Genomic DNA, 17,037 nt, shown 5'->3' on the forward strand with positions numbered 1-17,037 from the left:
AAAAAAAAAATGTACATTTAGCATGGTCCTATTTAAATATTTAAATGACTACGTGACTTCGGTCTAAAATTGATAAAACTATTAAAAAAAAAAAAATTGTTACTCCAAAAAAATTCAAACGTGGACTGTAACTTTCATTTAGAAATTCGAACACGGTTAGATTTCTCATTTTCATGAAACGTACTTCCCTTTTCTTCAACTCATCGTCAATAAAACTCAATATCACGTGAGTATCGTACGACCTTTTTAACATTAAAATAAATATTTCCTGCTAGCATGGGTTCTACAATTTTAAAAGTTTGGAAACCCTAGAGAAATTTATCCTTTTCTAATGAAGTCCTAAACCTAGATAGAACTTTCCAAGATAACACTTGCAATAATTATATATAGAGGACTACCTGTATTACAAAATAATACCAACTTAAAAAGGAGAATAAATTAAAAAATGTTCACCTCAATGAGCCACTAATACTCATATTTATAATTTTTGACTCAAAAGTTCGACTTCCTCGACATATCCAATCACAATAAGTTATACGATCGTCCTTCGCATGTCATTTCTACCCATATTTATATTTTTTGACTCAAAAGTTCGACTTCCCCGACATATCCAATCACAGTAAGTTACCCTCGTCCTCCGCAGGGTATTGATTCTTGCAAATATGATACGATAAATCTAATTGATATTCATATTCATTTCCATGAAAGTAGCTATAGTCTTATTTAGTAAATTAATTTCAAAATAAATAACTTATCTTTTACTTAAACCAACAAAAAATACTATTTTTCCTTACTCGTCCACTTCCAAGTCAATTTTTGTGTATAGGCAAACATGTTCAAAATAAACAATATAACCATCCGGTGTGTGTATTTATTTATTTTTTTATTTTTTTTTTTTTTGAAATTAGTGTAAAATTTGTAAATCATAATATTAAAGAATTTATCTAAAATTTAAAAAAGATAAAACCTTCTTTCACTATAAATCATCTACATGTAAAAATTCCAATCAACGCATCAGTTAGACAATGCGTTGCTCTGAACGAGTTCAGAACTGCTGTCCTGACTCGACTATTCCCATAATGGACTCATTTTGAACTAAGCATTCACATGTTTATGATCATCAACATTATAAGAAAAATTACAAACTCAAATGCTTATTAATACTCTTAATAGTTAAGACATTGCAATCTTGATCTTCAGACAACGAAGTAAGAATAAAGTATAGTTACACAGAGTGCATGACAGTGTAATATGATTGCGATGCTAGAACTACTAATAAATAATGGTATAATAGCCTATACGTATATCCTTGCCCTGATTAGGAACCCTACCATACTCATAAACCATAACCAATTAAATTGGAGGGGGAAAAAAATGAGATTCTACCTTACAAATACAAAGTTTCTGAGGTTTAAGCTTCTCGAGACAATGAGATGTCGAAATATAGTTACTACTAATTTCAGAAACCGAATGGTGATTTCCTACGGCTTCCTCCTTCACCATACTGTTCGTTCCATTTCCGCAGCTCATTCATGCTGGCTGCATCATATGCAACGGACGGCCCCACCTGGAAATTTTTATAAAGTTCAATTGAATGGTGTATATATATTTTTTAATTATCTGGGTTTACACTTAAAAGTAGAGTTCGAATAATTTACCTTGGCTTTCGACTGGACAAAGTCGTCCAAATTAAGTTGTCTCAAAACTGGAACACCATCATTTTGCTCACCCTGCAATGAGATGAGAACTAATTTTAAACGCGGAAATTATTATGATTAACAAGGAAGAAAGAATGGTCAGCAAATTCGAGAAAATATGGAAACTCGGGCATGTTTATTGACAGTGGTAAAGAGGAAAATATAGACCATTCACTCCTTTCATATGAACACTCCTGACATTTCTGTCCTTTAAAACTTCCATTACTATCTCTAAACTTCCACACATTATCTCAACCACACCCTTTTTCCATGATGCAACGACAAGGATATATGTGTCCGACATGATACGTGTCAGATAAGTCGATACGTGATTTTTCAAAAAAATATCGGCACGACATGTCGCCAATACATTGATTAAAATCTTTGAAAATCTTCATTTATATAGTATAAATTTAGTTTTACACTTGTTATTAATTTCTTTTGTTGAAATCTTTTAAATATAAGTACCTATTTGTTCTTTACTAATAAGTTTGAGTTAAAAATATATAATATTTTTAATAAACAATAAATTATGTTTATGGTAGATTATTCGAAAAGTGTCGATATCGACACGTGTCGAACACGAACACGCAACCTTAATCGGAGTGTCCGTGCAAGTGTGCAACAGAGCCCTTTTTCCATAAGGGAAAGACTTCCAAGGGTTTATTGGACATAGGAAAGAAGGACGATAGCATTGAAAAGTGGAGAAGAAGAGGGAGAAGAATGTGCTAAGATAGGAAATATGATTAGGTCTCAAGTCGGCACAAAGCTCTCAAGAAGCCAGAGTAGAATGTGGAGGAAAAACTGGAAAAGATCCCAACTCAGATCTCAATTCTTGATCTATTGATGACCTTGGAAAATTCCCGACCTATGAGGCCCAAGCAATAAGTCAACACAGTAGCCCTAGAATGCAAAGCCATGAATTAAAGCAAGTGGCTTGCAATAGTTCAAAAATTAGTCAAAAACAGCATTAAATGAGATCCAATTTCATCGACCAATCAGTGGCACTAAAGAACTTCAAATTAAGGAATCAGTAGTTTCTGTCCTATTATATTCAAATGTATATTGTTCTGAGAATGGTGATAAACTCAAGAATCCATTAGGAGGCCTCAGTAACCCCCATTGATTAGCTGTTCTACAAGTTATTTTGCTAAAGAAAGGGACTTCATAATTGAGTTCACAACATACTGAAAGGATATATCTTAGCCTATGTTTTACTCATGCTTATAAATTGATTATAAACATTCCAACCATTTTTTATCAACATATTTTGAGGGACCCACAAGTAATATCTATTTATCCGCCATTAGTTTCTATCTGTTTATAATTTAAACCATTTATAAATACTACCCAAACATATACAAGGTTCAAAATTTAGTCAAAATCAGCCCAAAAGTTTATCCACCAGTAAGTAATACAAAAGAACTTCAAATTTAGGAATCAGTACTTTTAGTCCGATTAAGTTCCCATGTATATTGTCTAAAAGAGTGGTGATGAATTCGTGAAAGAATAAATTAGTAAGTACCCCATCATAGAAAAAAATTAAAAATAAATAAGAGCTTCGCAAAGCAGTTCCAGCCAAAGACAGTGAAGGAAATGCAACCATCTGGGACAGAAAAATTCTATAATAAGGAATGATAGATCAAACAGTGTCGCCTTTACCTTGGTTTCTTTAACTAGCAATTCTTGGACAGGTCTATATGCTGCAGCAATGCAAAGGTTCTGCAAAAATATGTTTACAGACGTACAATATTACACCACTTGATACACTTGAGTAGCAATAATTGTATCTAATTCATAATGAAATTCAGAAAATTACCTTTAAATCACTCCCCGAGTAACCTTCGGTAGCATTTGCAAGCTGATCAAAAGAAAATCCAGATTCCAGATTTTCTTGAGCAAGTATTATCTTTAGTATCTTCAGACGATTTTCAGCATCTGGTAGGTTCACATAAATCCTAATGCCCATACATATTTCATTAGCATTTTCACTTTTCATCATTTCAGCCTAGTGTGTTTCAGCACAGCATTTTCTTGCAACCAACATTCTTTAAAGAGATGATATTTGTAATTAAAGACAGCATGATATAGAACAACAGGTCTTAAAATTCTCTCCAAAACAGGCACGCTGATCATCTGACATAACACTTACAGCATGTTTGCAAAGCTTAAAATTATAACTTGAGCAGTTAAAACATACTTTTATCTGCATATTTTACAGGAACCACAATTTACTACCGACATATTATCCACACTTCCGTAAGACTCACAGCTTATGAACAATACCAAACGAGCACTTAATGTTCGCTCATGAGAACTTTACCTTCTTGGTAGGCGTCGAATGACAGCGTCATCGAGATCAAATGGTCTATTTGTGGCACCAAGGATGAGGATCCTCTGGCTGTCTTTTGACCTCAGTCCATCCCAAGCAGCCATAAATTCATTCCGCATTCTTCTAGTTGCCTCGTGCTCAAAAGCACCCCCACGAGCACCAAGTAAACTGTCAACCTGCATGCACAGTCATAGCAAGTAAAAATTTATAGCTACAATAAATGATAGTCAGAAACATCTAAAAACACTAAAATGCATGAACCTGTGCATTTGCTTTATATTTTGGATTAGTGCATGTGGATTTATAGGGCGATGAATATTCCTTTCGATCGTCTCCATGTAAAATACAGAAAGAATGAGAATATGGTGCTTGCTCCTTATTTTCTTACTATTGTGGAAGACATGGCGACTGTAATGAATTACTGGTTTGTGATAATCCATTAAGCCTCTAACCAGCTCAGATATTTTGCCTTTCAACACTAATGCTAAAACATATATATATATAACCATAAATACATTCACAGTTCACTTTGCAGCTAGTTTTAGGTAGGAAAATATCTTTTAGAAAAAGTTGATTATACCAGAATTCTTTAGATTTCTAGTACACAAAATTGCTGACCTAAAGAACAAATAACAACCTATCAACATTGCCAATAATTACATTCTATTCAATATTATATATGAAGCAGGTCTCACCTCATCAACAAAAATAATTACAGGAGCAAGCTTGCTAGCAAATGAGAAGAGTGCCCTTGTAAGCTTCTCAGCGTCACCAAACCACTGCACAAGGATCAAGCAGGAAATTTACAATGTAAATACGACTTAAAATGAAGCGAAAGGAGCAGAATTGCAAAGAATATGCATCCTATGCACATCCCAAATATGATTTTCATTCAATTGTTACCACACTCTAAACCCGCGTTTGGTAACCATGGAATACCAGATAAAGGAAAGAAGAAAAAGTGGAAGAAATTGAAAAAACCATTATTGAAGGTTTTTTAATTATTCTCACTGATTTCCACGGAAGACATGTGATGCCGAATGCAAGAGGAGGATTGTATGAGAAGGGGAAAGGGGAGAGAAGAAGAGAAAGGAGGGAGAAGAGAGAGAAGAATGGGGCGAGAATAGAGAGTAATTGAGGGAGAATATCAATGTTTATTCATTATCAAAGGTTCATCCAGTTACATTGCATAGACCCCTTTATATAGGGTTTAAACTAATGCTTATTGAAGTAGAAAAATACTCTAAATAAATCACTAATTATGTTTACTAAAATACTCATTAAAATAATATCCCTTCTCATTCTCCATCAACATGTTTTGCAGAAATATTTGTGATGTCCTATTCTCATACGTCAACGTACTTTCATACTCAATCATCAAGAGTTAATTAAGTTCTCAACTGTACTTCGATATTAAAACAGCGCCAGGTGACATGTCAACCACCAATGGCTAATTTTTAAAAAGGAAGAACTAGGTGCTGAGGCGGTTTTCCTTCATGAGGTGAGGAGTAAGCCTCGAGGCAATTTACATTGTAAGCCTCACCTCAAACAAAAAATAAAGAAATAAATAAACCTATAATAAATCATAAACAATCTAAAAAATTCTCCATAGAAATAACTGCCAAAAAAAATTAATAAAGTACCAAATCAATAGTCCTGTTGAAATGAAAAAGGTTTACAAGTCTCTCGAGCTGCTAATGTTAAAGAAAAATTGTAGTTGGCAATTTGGTGTCAAAAGGTGGCTGCCAGAATATTGTGGTGAAGGTAATTTGTCTTGGGAATTGGGTAGAGGCATGGAGTAGGATGCAAAAGCTTTGAGGTTTTGTTTGCCTTGAGTGGGGTGTAATATTAAATAGCTTAGGCTAAACAATTAAAAGTAACTATTGGGCCAGCTAGGAAATAAAACTTCTGATCATTTTAACAGCAATATTGCAACGCATGCCTCACGCACCTTGAGGCATTACCTCAAGGTGACCGCCTCATTAAGTTGAGGTATGTCCCTCAATAAAGTAACAAAAAAATTTGTGCCTTGAGGAAACCCTACTCCTCAATTTAAAGCATGCCTCACAACCACCTTTTTAAACCAAGACAACGCCTAAAACTCAAGATGAGGATATGATTTTATCAATTGTCATATATTCTAAAGAGAATTTGTAATTGCATTAAATTAGAACATTTATAAAGCCGGCGCAAAATGGTGTGTAAGCCAACTCCCATAACCACGCTCAGGAACGAAGATCATCAAAAACTTCATTTTAAAGCATTTATTGAAAAATAGAAACTATATGTCCCACATGCTAGCAAGAATCTCAATATGATCTAAATGCCAAAATGAAATATAGCACATTTGCTTAGGCTCCCCACACAATCTATTGGATTCTGTAACTGCTTTAATTCCTGATCTTACTTCAACATTCAACCTTTGTTACCAACCAATAAAGTACCTATTCAAAATTTACAGTACAAGATAAGGCCTTCAAACCAAATTGATCTATTTGAAATATACTTTTTGTTAAACCGCCTCTTACGTCGTTAGAGGAAGCAAATTTAACCTCTGTTTTGGCTCCATTTTTTCAAAACTCAATTTCAACTACACATTCTTCCATAAAATAATTTCAGGTAAACCCAAAAATTTTTCCTTATTTTTAATTACACATTCTCCAAAAAATCATTATTCCAAAACACATTTTCCCCAAAAATGCAGCTCAAACAGGGCCCACATGTTCAATAAAAATCATTTTCTCAAAGGTTCAACACGCGCAAAACTCTTATAAATGGGTGGGTAGCAAGTAGACTAGGAATGTACATTTTTTGTTGTATCAAGATATGATACCAAACCGAACCAACTCATCTAAAAGTTTGAACTGTTAAAAGAGAAAGACAAATGATTAAATTATCTTTAGTCTTCAAAAGTTTTATATTGAAATTAAATATCTGTATGCAAAACTCACGACTTTGGAACGAGGTATAAGTTAATCAACTCTATTTTTTAACAACACATTCCATATAACCCACAACTTTTATCTACTTCTACCTTTTTTATCCATCCAATTCATAGGACTCGCAGCTTATCCCCTCTCTTAAAAGAGGCTGTCCATCAATTACTATTTATTTTCGAGTATCTCCTTTTCACATGTAGAATCGGTTTTCTACTGTTCATTATCCAGTTTCCTTAAAGCAGCCCTAACCTTTTTTCCTTTTTTCCCTTTCCTTTTCCCTCGAAGAGCAGCTCCTTTTGAGCTTTCACAGCAAAGCATTTCATTTCATTTTTCTTCTTCTCTTCTCCAGAAATCTACCATGAAATCTCAGCTCTCTTAACCAGGTATTCTTTCAGCCCTTTTTCTCCTCTCTCTTAACCAGGTATTTCAGCCTTTTTTCATCCAAAACACACACACGCACCCTTGTATGTATGTATACGTGTATGTATATATCTATATAGTTCTGGCCTTCTACAGACCTAGACCAATTTCATTTTCTTCTCCCAGTTAATCGAGCCTCAAAACAAGTACTCAGATTCTCTTTTGCTGTACTCTGTGTGTGTGAGTGTGAAGCGTGCCCTTTTTGTATACATATGCATATATCTACTTATATTTATGGTTTAATTGGTTTAATAAGCTGTTAATTGTTTGAGGAATTTAATTTGATTAGATCATATTGGAAATCTGTTCTTCATACTTCTCAATAGTTTTTCTAATTTTTTTAGCATTTGATTTGTATAATTTTCAAATATGGTTTGGTTTCTGGTGTGCCCCTTTTCAAATATGGTTTGCTTTCTGGTGTGCCACTGGAACCGCTGGATTGCAATATTTTTTTTCTTTTCTTTTTTTGATGAATTTATTTCATTATATGCTTTTTCCTTTTTTTTTTCGACGAGTGTTTTGGATACATTTTGGGTTAAATTTTTTTTTCTTAAAGTAATCAAATATTTTATTAATCACTATCAATTTAAAGCAGAAAGGAACAACATAAAATTGGGCAGTTCATCTAAATACCTAGTAGCTGCAGCATTAAACCACGTATACAATGTGAAATAAAATATTTCTCTAATTTGCCCTGTTGTTCGTGTCTGATCATCAAAGCAGCGGCTGTTTCTTTCTCTCCACATACACCAAACAATGGAACCCGGAATAAGGTCTCATGCAAGCTTGCAATCCTTGTCGCGAAATTTTCTACTCCATGCTTTTAACACGTCTTCCATACGCCTCGATATCACTCAATCCATGTGTTGTGATGCCAAAATATTGTGTCACAGTAAACAAGCAGCATCACAATGGAGAAACAAGTGATCAATCGTCTCCCCGTCCCTCCGACACATATAACACCACTCTGTAACATAAAAACCTCTTGTTCATAGATTATCCATCGTTAACACCTGTCCCCTTACCACCGTCCAAAGTAAGAATGCAATCCGTGGAGGGAATTTACATTTCCACATCGATTTCCAGGGGAATGAACTCTGCACAAACCCAATAAAGATCTAAAATAAGTGTCAACTGAGAAAATCCCATCCCTTGTCAATCTCCACCTACTACAGCCTGCCTCTCCTGTCCTGATGCGAACCTCGTACAAAGAAGTAAAAAACAGCGCATAATCATCCAATTCTCAATCCTGTAATCCCCGACCAAAAACAATATTCCAACTGATCCTCCCATTATGTATATCTAAGACATCACTCACCGTAGCAGACGGTGTCAACACAATACGAGATAAAGAGGGAAATTTCACCTTCAGCAGTTGTTCTCCACACCAACAATCATCCCAAAAACTGATGGTAGTACCATCCCCCACTGCAAAAGTCAATCTATCCTGAAAATCGCTCCACCCTCGCCAGATATATTGCCATAAGCTCACCCCGTAAGAATCGCGATTCTCACCTGAGCACCATCCTCCCTCTATGACACCATATTTTGCCCCTATTATCTCTCCAAAAACTCTCCCTCTCTACACCGAATCGCCACAACCACTTGCCCAACAAGGCCTTATTGAACAGTACGATTCTCCTCAATCCAAGACCCCCTAACCTTATGAAAGAACAAACTACACCCCAATTAACCAAATGTAATTTCCTCTCCTCTCCTAAACCTCCCCAAAGAAACTCCCTTTGGATCCTTTCTAACATTTTTGCCAATACAATAGGGATAGGAAACAATGATAAGAAATAAGTTGGGAGATTCGACAATGTGGACCTTATGAGAGTAAGACGACCGCCCTTTGAGAGGTACATACGCTTCCAACCTGCTAGCCTTCTCTCCATCTTTTCTATAATATTGTTCCAAATATGTTTACTCTTAAACCGTGCTCCCAAAGGAAGACCAAGATACGTCATAGGCAGTTCTGCAACCCTGCAACCCAAAATAGCAGCCAACTCCTCCACATTATCGACCTCTCCCACTTTGATAGCCTCAGATTTTCCCAAATTTATTTTCAATCCAGATACGTCTTCAAAGCATAAGAGCACACGACGTAGGTTCCTGAATTGCTGAACATCTGCATCACAGAAGATCAATGTATCGTCTGCAAATAGCAAATGAGATACTTGCAGCTGATCAACCATAAAAGCCCTTTAACAAACCTTCTCCTACAGCCTTCTCAAGCATCCTGCTGAAAGCCTCCATTACAATGACAAATAGTAATGGAGACAAAGAATTCCCTTACCTCAATCCCCCGCTACTACGAAAATAACCCTCCGGACCGCCATTCACCATAACTGAAAAAGAAACTGTAGATATACAAAATTGAATCCAATGACACCACTTATCCCCGAAGCCACATCTCCTAAGCATATACAAGAGAAATCCCCAATTTACATGATCATAAGCCTTTTGAATGTCAAGCTTACATAGCATTCCTGGGACTCGCAGGCGTAATCTTGAGTCAATACATTCATTTGCTATAAGTACAGAATCTAAGATCTGGTGCCCTTTGATAAAGGCATTCTGAAACTTAGACACCACTTTCCCCAGTACCTCTTTTAATCGATTTACCAAAATCTTTGCAATAATCTTGTACACCCCATTCACTAAGCTAATAGGGTGAAAGTCCTTAATATTTGTTGCTCCTGATTTTTTAGGAATCAGCACAATAAAAGTGGCATTTGCACTTCTCAAGAACCGTCCGCGCTGGAAAAAATAAGTAAGAACCTCCATGATGTCCAATCGCACCACTTCCCAAAAGGCCTTATAGAAGGAGAAAGAGAATCCGTCCGATCCTGGGGCCTTATCGTCATTCATGCTGAACACCACCTCCTTAATTTCATCCTCCCTAAATGGTATCTCTAACCAACTGGCATCCTCCTCAGTAATAGTAGAAAAATGTAGCCCCTCCAACTCTGGTCTCCAATCAAACTGCTCCCGATAGAGATTCTGATAAAATCTTACCATCTGGGTCCCGATATCCTATGGTTCCTCATAAGTAATCCCATCTACCTCCAACATAGTGATAGAGTTGTTGCACCTGTTGGAATTAGCAACCCTATGAAAAAATTGGGTGCATTTGTCTCCCTCTTTCAACCACCTGACCCTCGATTTCTGATGCCAAGCAGTCTCCTCCAACTCTACCAACCTCTCCAATTCTTCCCATAATTCTCCTCGTCTCATCCTCTCATCCCCTATCAATCCTCGACTCTCCTCCCTCCTATCCAACTCTTCTATGTCTGATAGGCATAGATTTTTGCGATAGCTAACATCCCCCACTACCTCCTCATTCCACTTTTTTAGATCTCTTTTCAAGGCCTTCAATTTTCGATCCAGCACGTAACTGGGAGATCCCCTGAAATCATATGATGCCCACCAATTCCGTACTTGTTCCTTAAAACCTTCTACTTTAAGCCACATTTTCTCAAACCTAAACGGCTTTCTTCCACCACGCCTCACATTCCCGACAATGCAATAGGAAAATGATCTGAATACAATCTCCCCAATCTCCTCTGAGTGACTTCTGGGTACTTAGCTTCCCACTCCCCACATACCAGAAACCGATCTATTTGGGATAGGATAGGTTGTTCCCGATTCGATGACCAAGTAAAGTCTCCTCCACTCAAAGGCAAGTCCGCCAACATGTTCTCCCTGATAAAGTCTGAAAAGTCCTCCATAGCCCCTGTTAATCTCCCACCACTCGACCTTTCAGTAGGAAACCTAACCACATTAAAATCTCCCCCAATACACGTAGGAACATTCCACCACGTCATCATCCCCGTCAATTCATCCCACAATTCACCTCTATTCCCACCAACATTAGGCCCATAGACTCTTATAAACATCCAATGAAAATTATCCCCGATATTTCTGAATGAGAGTGATAAAGAAAATAGCCCTTCACTAACCTCCTCCATCTTAAGCACTCTGGTGTCCCACATTACTAGCATTCCTCCTGAAGCCCCCAATGACCCTAAAAACTGATACTCCACATGTTGTCCCCCCCATATGCTATTCACAACCTCCCTCGAAACGATCTCCAATTTTGTTTCTTGTAAACATACAAGATCAGCCCTCCATCCCCTTAATAGATTCCGAACCCCTAACCATTTTCCAGCTTCATTAAACCCCCTTACGTTCCAACTAATAATGTTCGGAGTCATTTTAACACTCCGTCATCCCTCCCCATCAAACCTCTCCTTGATTCACAACCCTTAACATCGTAATTAATCGAACATTCAAGCCGTTTAAGCTCGCGATCACCCTTTCTTCTTGTCTTACATCCTGATGTACCCATCTCTTATCACCTATTAGCCTCCAACTCCTCAAATAATTGCATGAGCTTATTTTCATACCCATCACAGGATACACCTATCATCTTGCTCAAATCTAGAATTTTCTTTAGAACCCAATTTGACGGTGGAGGTCTGGCGTCAAGTGCACTAACTTTCGCTACATCTCCAGCAAAAATAGGGTCATAGTAGTGTCCAACCTCATCCTCCCCCTGTACCTCCATGTCTGTTATCCCCTTCTTGGCTCCACCTACCCACACCACCAAAGCATTATCATTCCCAAGATCCCCTTCTTTCGGCGACTTAGGATGTCTCCTACAGTAGGTATTCACTACCGTGGCTGTTGAGTCGGTCCTCCCTTGCTGATCCTCAATTGTCGAAACTAAATTTTCTGCCAATACAGTTATGATATTTTGCTCACGATCCGGCAACGACCTCGTTGCTTCCAATATCTCAGAATCCATAACCGGGTCCCCTTTTTTAGCCCAAGGTTCCGTCTCTCGATATGTCTCGACCATTGGGTCCCTATCTGTTCCTTCCATGTCTCCCCAGTCTCCGTCACTAGAGGAAGTCACCACTTCAGTCTGTTGTTGAGACTCGCCACTGGGTTTAAATCACATCAATATGCTCATCATGTGTCCTTTTTTCAACATCATTTTTCTTTTTTCCATTTTTTTCCTGCGTTTTCCCATTTATATGTTTCAATCAATGTCGTCAATGACTCAAGACGAACTAATTAATTTGATCTGAACACTTTACTACGTCACAAACATAGTTCATTGGTTGGTGGTTTGGAAATTTTTAATGTTTGTGAGAATTAAAACAAGGTTACTAAGGTACAGAACTGGTGGGTACATTATAAATAGGAGGTCAGTACAATCAGGCCATGTACTTTTTGCCTCGGAAGGTGTAGGAAACTTGTGAAAAAAATCCAATATCGACTACAAATAGTCAAGGTTTTGTTAGGGAATTTAGTTACTATAGTTGACATCAGGATGACCCTCAATTCCTTACAAAAGGTCATACCTCGCTCTGGTTGCGTGAATTCTGAATGAATATTCGGAAGTTGCAATTACTTAGAAAAAGTGAGCCACCGGAGGTGAACATCTCATGTACAGTTCTGTAGAGCGGCAATAAGGGTGACTTCCCTGTCAACTTCATATAAACAATCTCTTGGTACAATAATAGTGTGTGACCATTGTACAATATGGGACAAAGATTGTACCTTACTTGGTATATGAAATTTGCTTGTGTTAGTTAAGTTACAGTAATACAAAGGTGTAAAAATGGATGTGCACTATTTTACACATGGGGGAACTGTTATGGGTGAACAATACTAAATGGAGTATAATTTTTTAGTTTCAACCCCTGTTTAACACTCTTTAAAATTTTGATACATTTTTCTCTCTTCTTTTCACCACACATTTTTCAATAAAATAATATTATACGTGAAACAAAAAATTTTCCTTTTTCTTTTAACCACACATTCTCCCAAAAATACTATTCCATATTACATTTTACCAAAATTTCTCTTTATAATGGGGCTCAAACAAGGGCTCAATTTCTGCTATTTCTTTCTTTCTTTTTTAATGATGATTGAGGCTTTCTTGTGGTGATTTCCACTGAGTTTTGAAGGGATTATTGATCAATTTTGGGATTCACTAGTTTTCTTTCTTTACATGGATTCTTCTACATCTTGAAGGGGATATTCATAGGTTTTGTATTTGATCAGAGAACTGACAAATGTTTGGGTTTCTTTTATTTTTCCTTATTTGATTAATCCTTCTTGAAGTTAAGCATTATGTACATTTTTGGAATTCTAGAAATTACTTGGATTTAGATTTGATCTAACAATCCTTTATGATTTTTTTTTCTTTTGATTCAACAATTGGAGGAAAGCAGAAAAATGTGCAGGCAGAAGGAAGAAATTGGCGAGCTCTCGGAGATATAGGAAACCTTGTGCCTGCTCCAACTGTTGAAGGGAAGCCCGAAATCCGATCTCTCACCCCATAACAAGGTATCCCCCCCCCCCCCCCCCCTCTCTCTCTCTCTCTCTCACACACACACACACACATTGATTCTTTGGCTTTGTGCATCTAGCACTTAACTGAACTGATAAAATATTTGCTTTCAGGAGTTTCTATCAATTATTGGCAAACTCACAAACAGTAGCCGAGAAGAACAGGCAAATTCTTGAATTTCCTAGAGTTCAAGAAATTTTTAGATTATTATCATTATTTTTTTTCTTTTCTTTTTTTAAGATTATTTACTTGTAAACAGAATGAGCAGCATTTGATTTCTATTGCTAATTTGCAGAAACCACAAGGAGAAGTTGTCGATGGAGCACTTACCACCAAAATAAGTAGTATTTACCTATACCATGCTCCCAATTAATATATCCATGTTGAACTTCAAAATCTCACTCTTTTTCCTCAGCATCCAACACCAAGGTGTTCAAGTGGGATCAAGTGGGTACATTATGAATTGTTGGTCAGTACAATCAGGCTGTGAACTTTTTACCTCGGAAGGTGCAGAGAACTTGGGAAAAAATCAGATATCGACTACACATAGTTAAGATTTTGTTAGGGAATTCACTATAGTTAATACCAGAATGGAATTCCCTACAGAATGTCATGGCTCACTTTGATTGCGTAAATTCTGAATAAAAACCAAATCATAGTGTCTAGTGCATTAGTGATGCTCATTCATAATTTTTAAGCAGGTTATGAGTTTCTTTGCTGGCTTATTACTACTACTGATGCCAGAGGAAAATGCATTGTGTAAGTTTTTATCTTGGTTATAAATGATCTTTTGTGTGGCACTTTCTATCTATTGAGGAAAAATCCTACAAATATAATGAATGAGTACAATTTTATAAATTTATAAGAGAAGAACATGCTTTATCTCTTTATGCATTATGTTAATGTTTTGGGCTCATCTGAATCCAAAAATCTCTTTTCTCATGTTTTCCTTTGCAGTGCTAAAATGGGTATTCTAGATGACTATTTTGATGGTTACTATTCAGAAAAAAAAAATGTTAAAATTTCGGGTAATTGTTATACATTCTTTTTTTCTTGAGCTCTTTCATTAGGTTCATTTCAAATGAGTTTCCTCTTGAAGTAAATATCTTGCGATAATTGCACGTATTAAATGGAAAAACTTTGTTCTGTCTGATTATTTCTTGTTCGGTTGACCAACTTGTTCCTGACAAGTTGGTGCAAGAAAATTTTCTAAGACTGGGTTCATCTCTCTCCCTCTCTTGTTTCTTTTAGTTACCATCAGACAAACAAATAGATACAACAGAGAATGATTGCACTGATGAAGAATTCTCTCTAGCTTCTCTCAAAGGTCTCTTGTTTTATATTTTACAAAACCAGTTTGAAAGATAAGTTTTGTCTTGATCTCATTTGAAGTTTTCTTGATTTCTTCACTCTCTTGGAATGCTTCCCAACTGTACTTTATGGGTGAAATCATATTGGGATACACACCTTAGATGTAAGAGGGATACACACCTTAGCGAGCTCACAAACGAAGTAAGAGGGATACACACCTTAGATGTAAGAGTTGAACCAGTAATGCTGATGAAATTAGCCCCTGCTTCTGTTGCCAGCGCCTTGGCAAGAAGGGTTTTCCCAGTCCCAGGAGGTCCAAAGAGTAATATTCCTTTGCATGGCTGACAAAAGCTGCAACCTATTACAAGCCGAAATGCAACAAAATGGATAAATTGGTTCCACAATAAATCTAAGTTACCCGCAACAGATTTCCATGGGAGAATAGCTCAGGTCTCCGCATGGGAAGAATTACAAGTTCATTCAAAGCCTTCTTTACATCTTCAAGAGCACCAACATCGTCAAACTTGACACCTATCTCATCTGGAGGAACTACTGCTGAAACGAAGTTGCTCTCAAACTCATCCTTGGCAAGATTCTGCAACAAGTTTTCATCAGTACAAGCACGAACACAAAAGTTGGCAATAGAATGTTTGTATCAAAATAAGAAAGGGAAAGACCTTTAAATTCTGGGAAGGCTTCTTGGATACAGTTTCGCGCTCCTTTAACCTTAAAATTGCAAGTTCGAGGCTACATATGACAGGAAAGGCAATAAACATGAATAATAAAAAAGGTTGATACCCAGAAAAACACAAGCATAAAGATAGATTACCTCTCATAAGGCACGTGCAACCGATCCCCCTTGACAGAAGGAAGAAGGCATGAGGATAGGTAGTGATTTTTAGCCCAACCAATGACAATTTCTGCTTCTGCAACCCAAAAGGCAAAATGAAATTGTAGATATTGTCATATTGATTAGTACGATGAATAAAAGAAGCACTACAATATTTGAAAACATTATTTTCCTCTTAACAATATTTAGTCTAAAGCTAAAGCAAAAGAATCAGAAGAAATAAAATGGAAAATATAAGCATATTCGAATGTCAACTCTATGGAGGTTAGTGGCACTTCTCAATAGTAACATTGTTATCGTCATTCACTAAAAAGCGTGAATTTGGATACGATACGATGGGTGTATGAGGACACAGCTTTTGGAAAAAATAAATAAATAAATAAAATTAGGATATGCTAATACGTGTGTGTGTGTGTGTGTGTAGCATTTTTCAGAAGTTAAATCATAAAATTCAAAAAAAATCATTATTATTAAAAAGATTAAATATAAGTATGTCAATAAAATAACAAAGTATTTTATCTTACTCCTTAATTATCCAAACTTCATTTGCTTCAACATCACTGAACACCTCGATTTTTTTATTATTACCGACACATTGAATGTTTATTAACAAAATATTTACTTATTTTTAATTTTATAGTGTAAAGACTTATTGCTTGAAAACAAATAGTCAAATATAAATCAAACTCAACATTAACTTCATACATGGTTGACCCATTTTTAGAAATAAGAAACAAACAATTAACCGCTCAAATTAACATTGACTGATTGACCCACTTAAAAAATGTTGTTCCCACTTTCATGCACCATCTTCGTCCCTGAGAATATAACGCTTAGGTTTTGAGTGTCACCCTTTCCATCTCTCTCTTCCACTGCATTCACTAACAATACTCTTCCACTTCACTTGCCAACAAATGCAATGAAAAGGCCATTGTTGGCAGGTTAGTTTTTCACCATTTTTTAGAGCCCTTGTCACGGTTTACACTGTCCATGAACATGTCGGATCTGAAAAATATAAACTAAAAAGGGACACCACGCCATAACCTTTTTTTTTTTTTTTTTATAGGTAATCAAATAATTTTATTAATCAAAGGATAATACACAAGTGCTGCCTTAAAAAT

At 36.4% G+C, this 17,037-nt stretch overlaps 1 protein-coding gene across 1 annotated transcript in view; it reads right to left on the bottom strand.

The window, feature by feature from the left end:
• Window positions 1-1,129: 1,129 nt before the first annotated feature.
• LOC111368113 overlaps window positions 1,130-17,037 on the bottom strand; it is a 29,664-nt gene continuing 13,756 nt past the window's right edge. Inside the window, exons 16-25 of the mRNA XM_022989330.1 lie at window positions 15,896-15,992; window positions 15,744-15,813; window positions 15,485-15,661; window positions 15,285-15,407; window positions 4,725-4,808; window positions 4,021-4,205; window positions 3,517-3,655; window positions 3,360-3,419; window positions 1,659-1,730; window positions 1,130-1,567 (exon numbers count right to left, since the gene is read on the bottom strand). Coding sequence (XP_022845098.1) covers window positions 1,460-1,567; window positions 1,659-1,730; window positions 3,360-3,419; window positions 3,517-3,655; window positions 4,021-4,205; window positions 4,725-4,808; window positions 15,285-15,407; window positions 15,485-15,661; window positions 15,744-15,813; window positions 15,896-15,992 — 1,115 coding nt within the window. The 3' untranslated portion in view covers window positions 1,130-1,459. The remainder of the gene's footprint in view (window positions 1,568-1,658; window positions 1,731-3,359; window positions 3,420-3,516; window positions 3,656-4,020; window positions 4,206-4,724; window positions 4,809-15,284; window positions 15,408-15,484; window positions 15,662-15,743; window positions 15,814-15,895; window positions 15,993-17,037) is intronic.

Source organism: Olea europaea, chromosome 18 (genome assembly GCF_002742605.1).
Source record: "Olea europaea var. sylvestris chromosome 18, O_europaea_v1, whole genome shotgun sequence".
Taxonomy (NCBI): Eukaryota; Viridiplantae; Streptophyta; class Magnoliopsida; order Lamiales; family Oleaceae; genus Olea; species Olea europaea.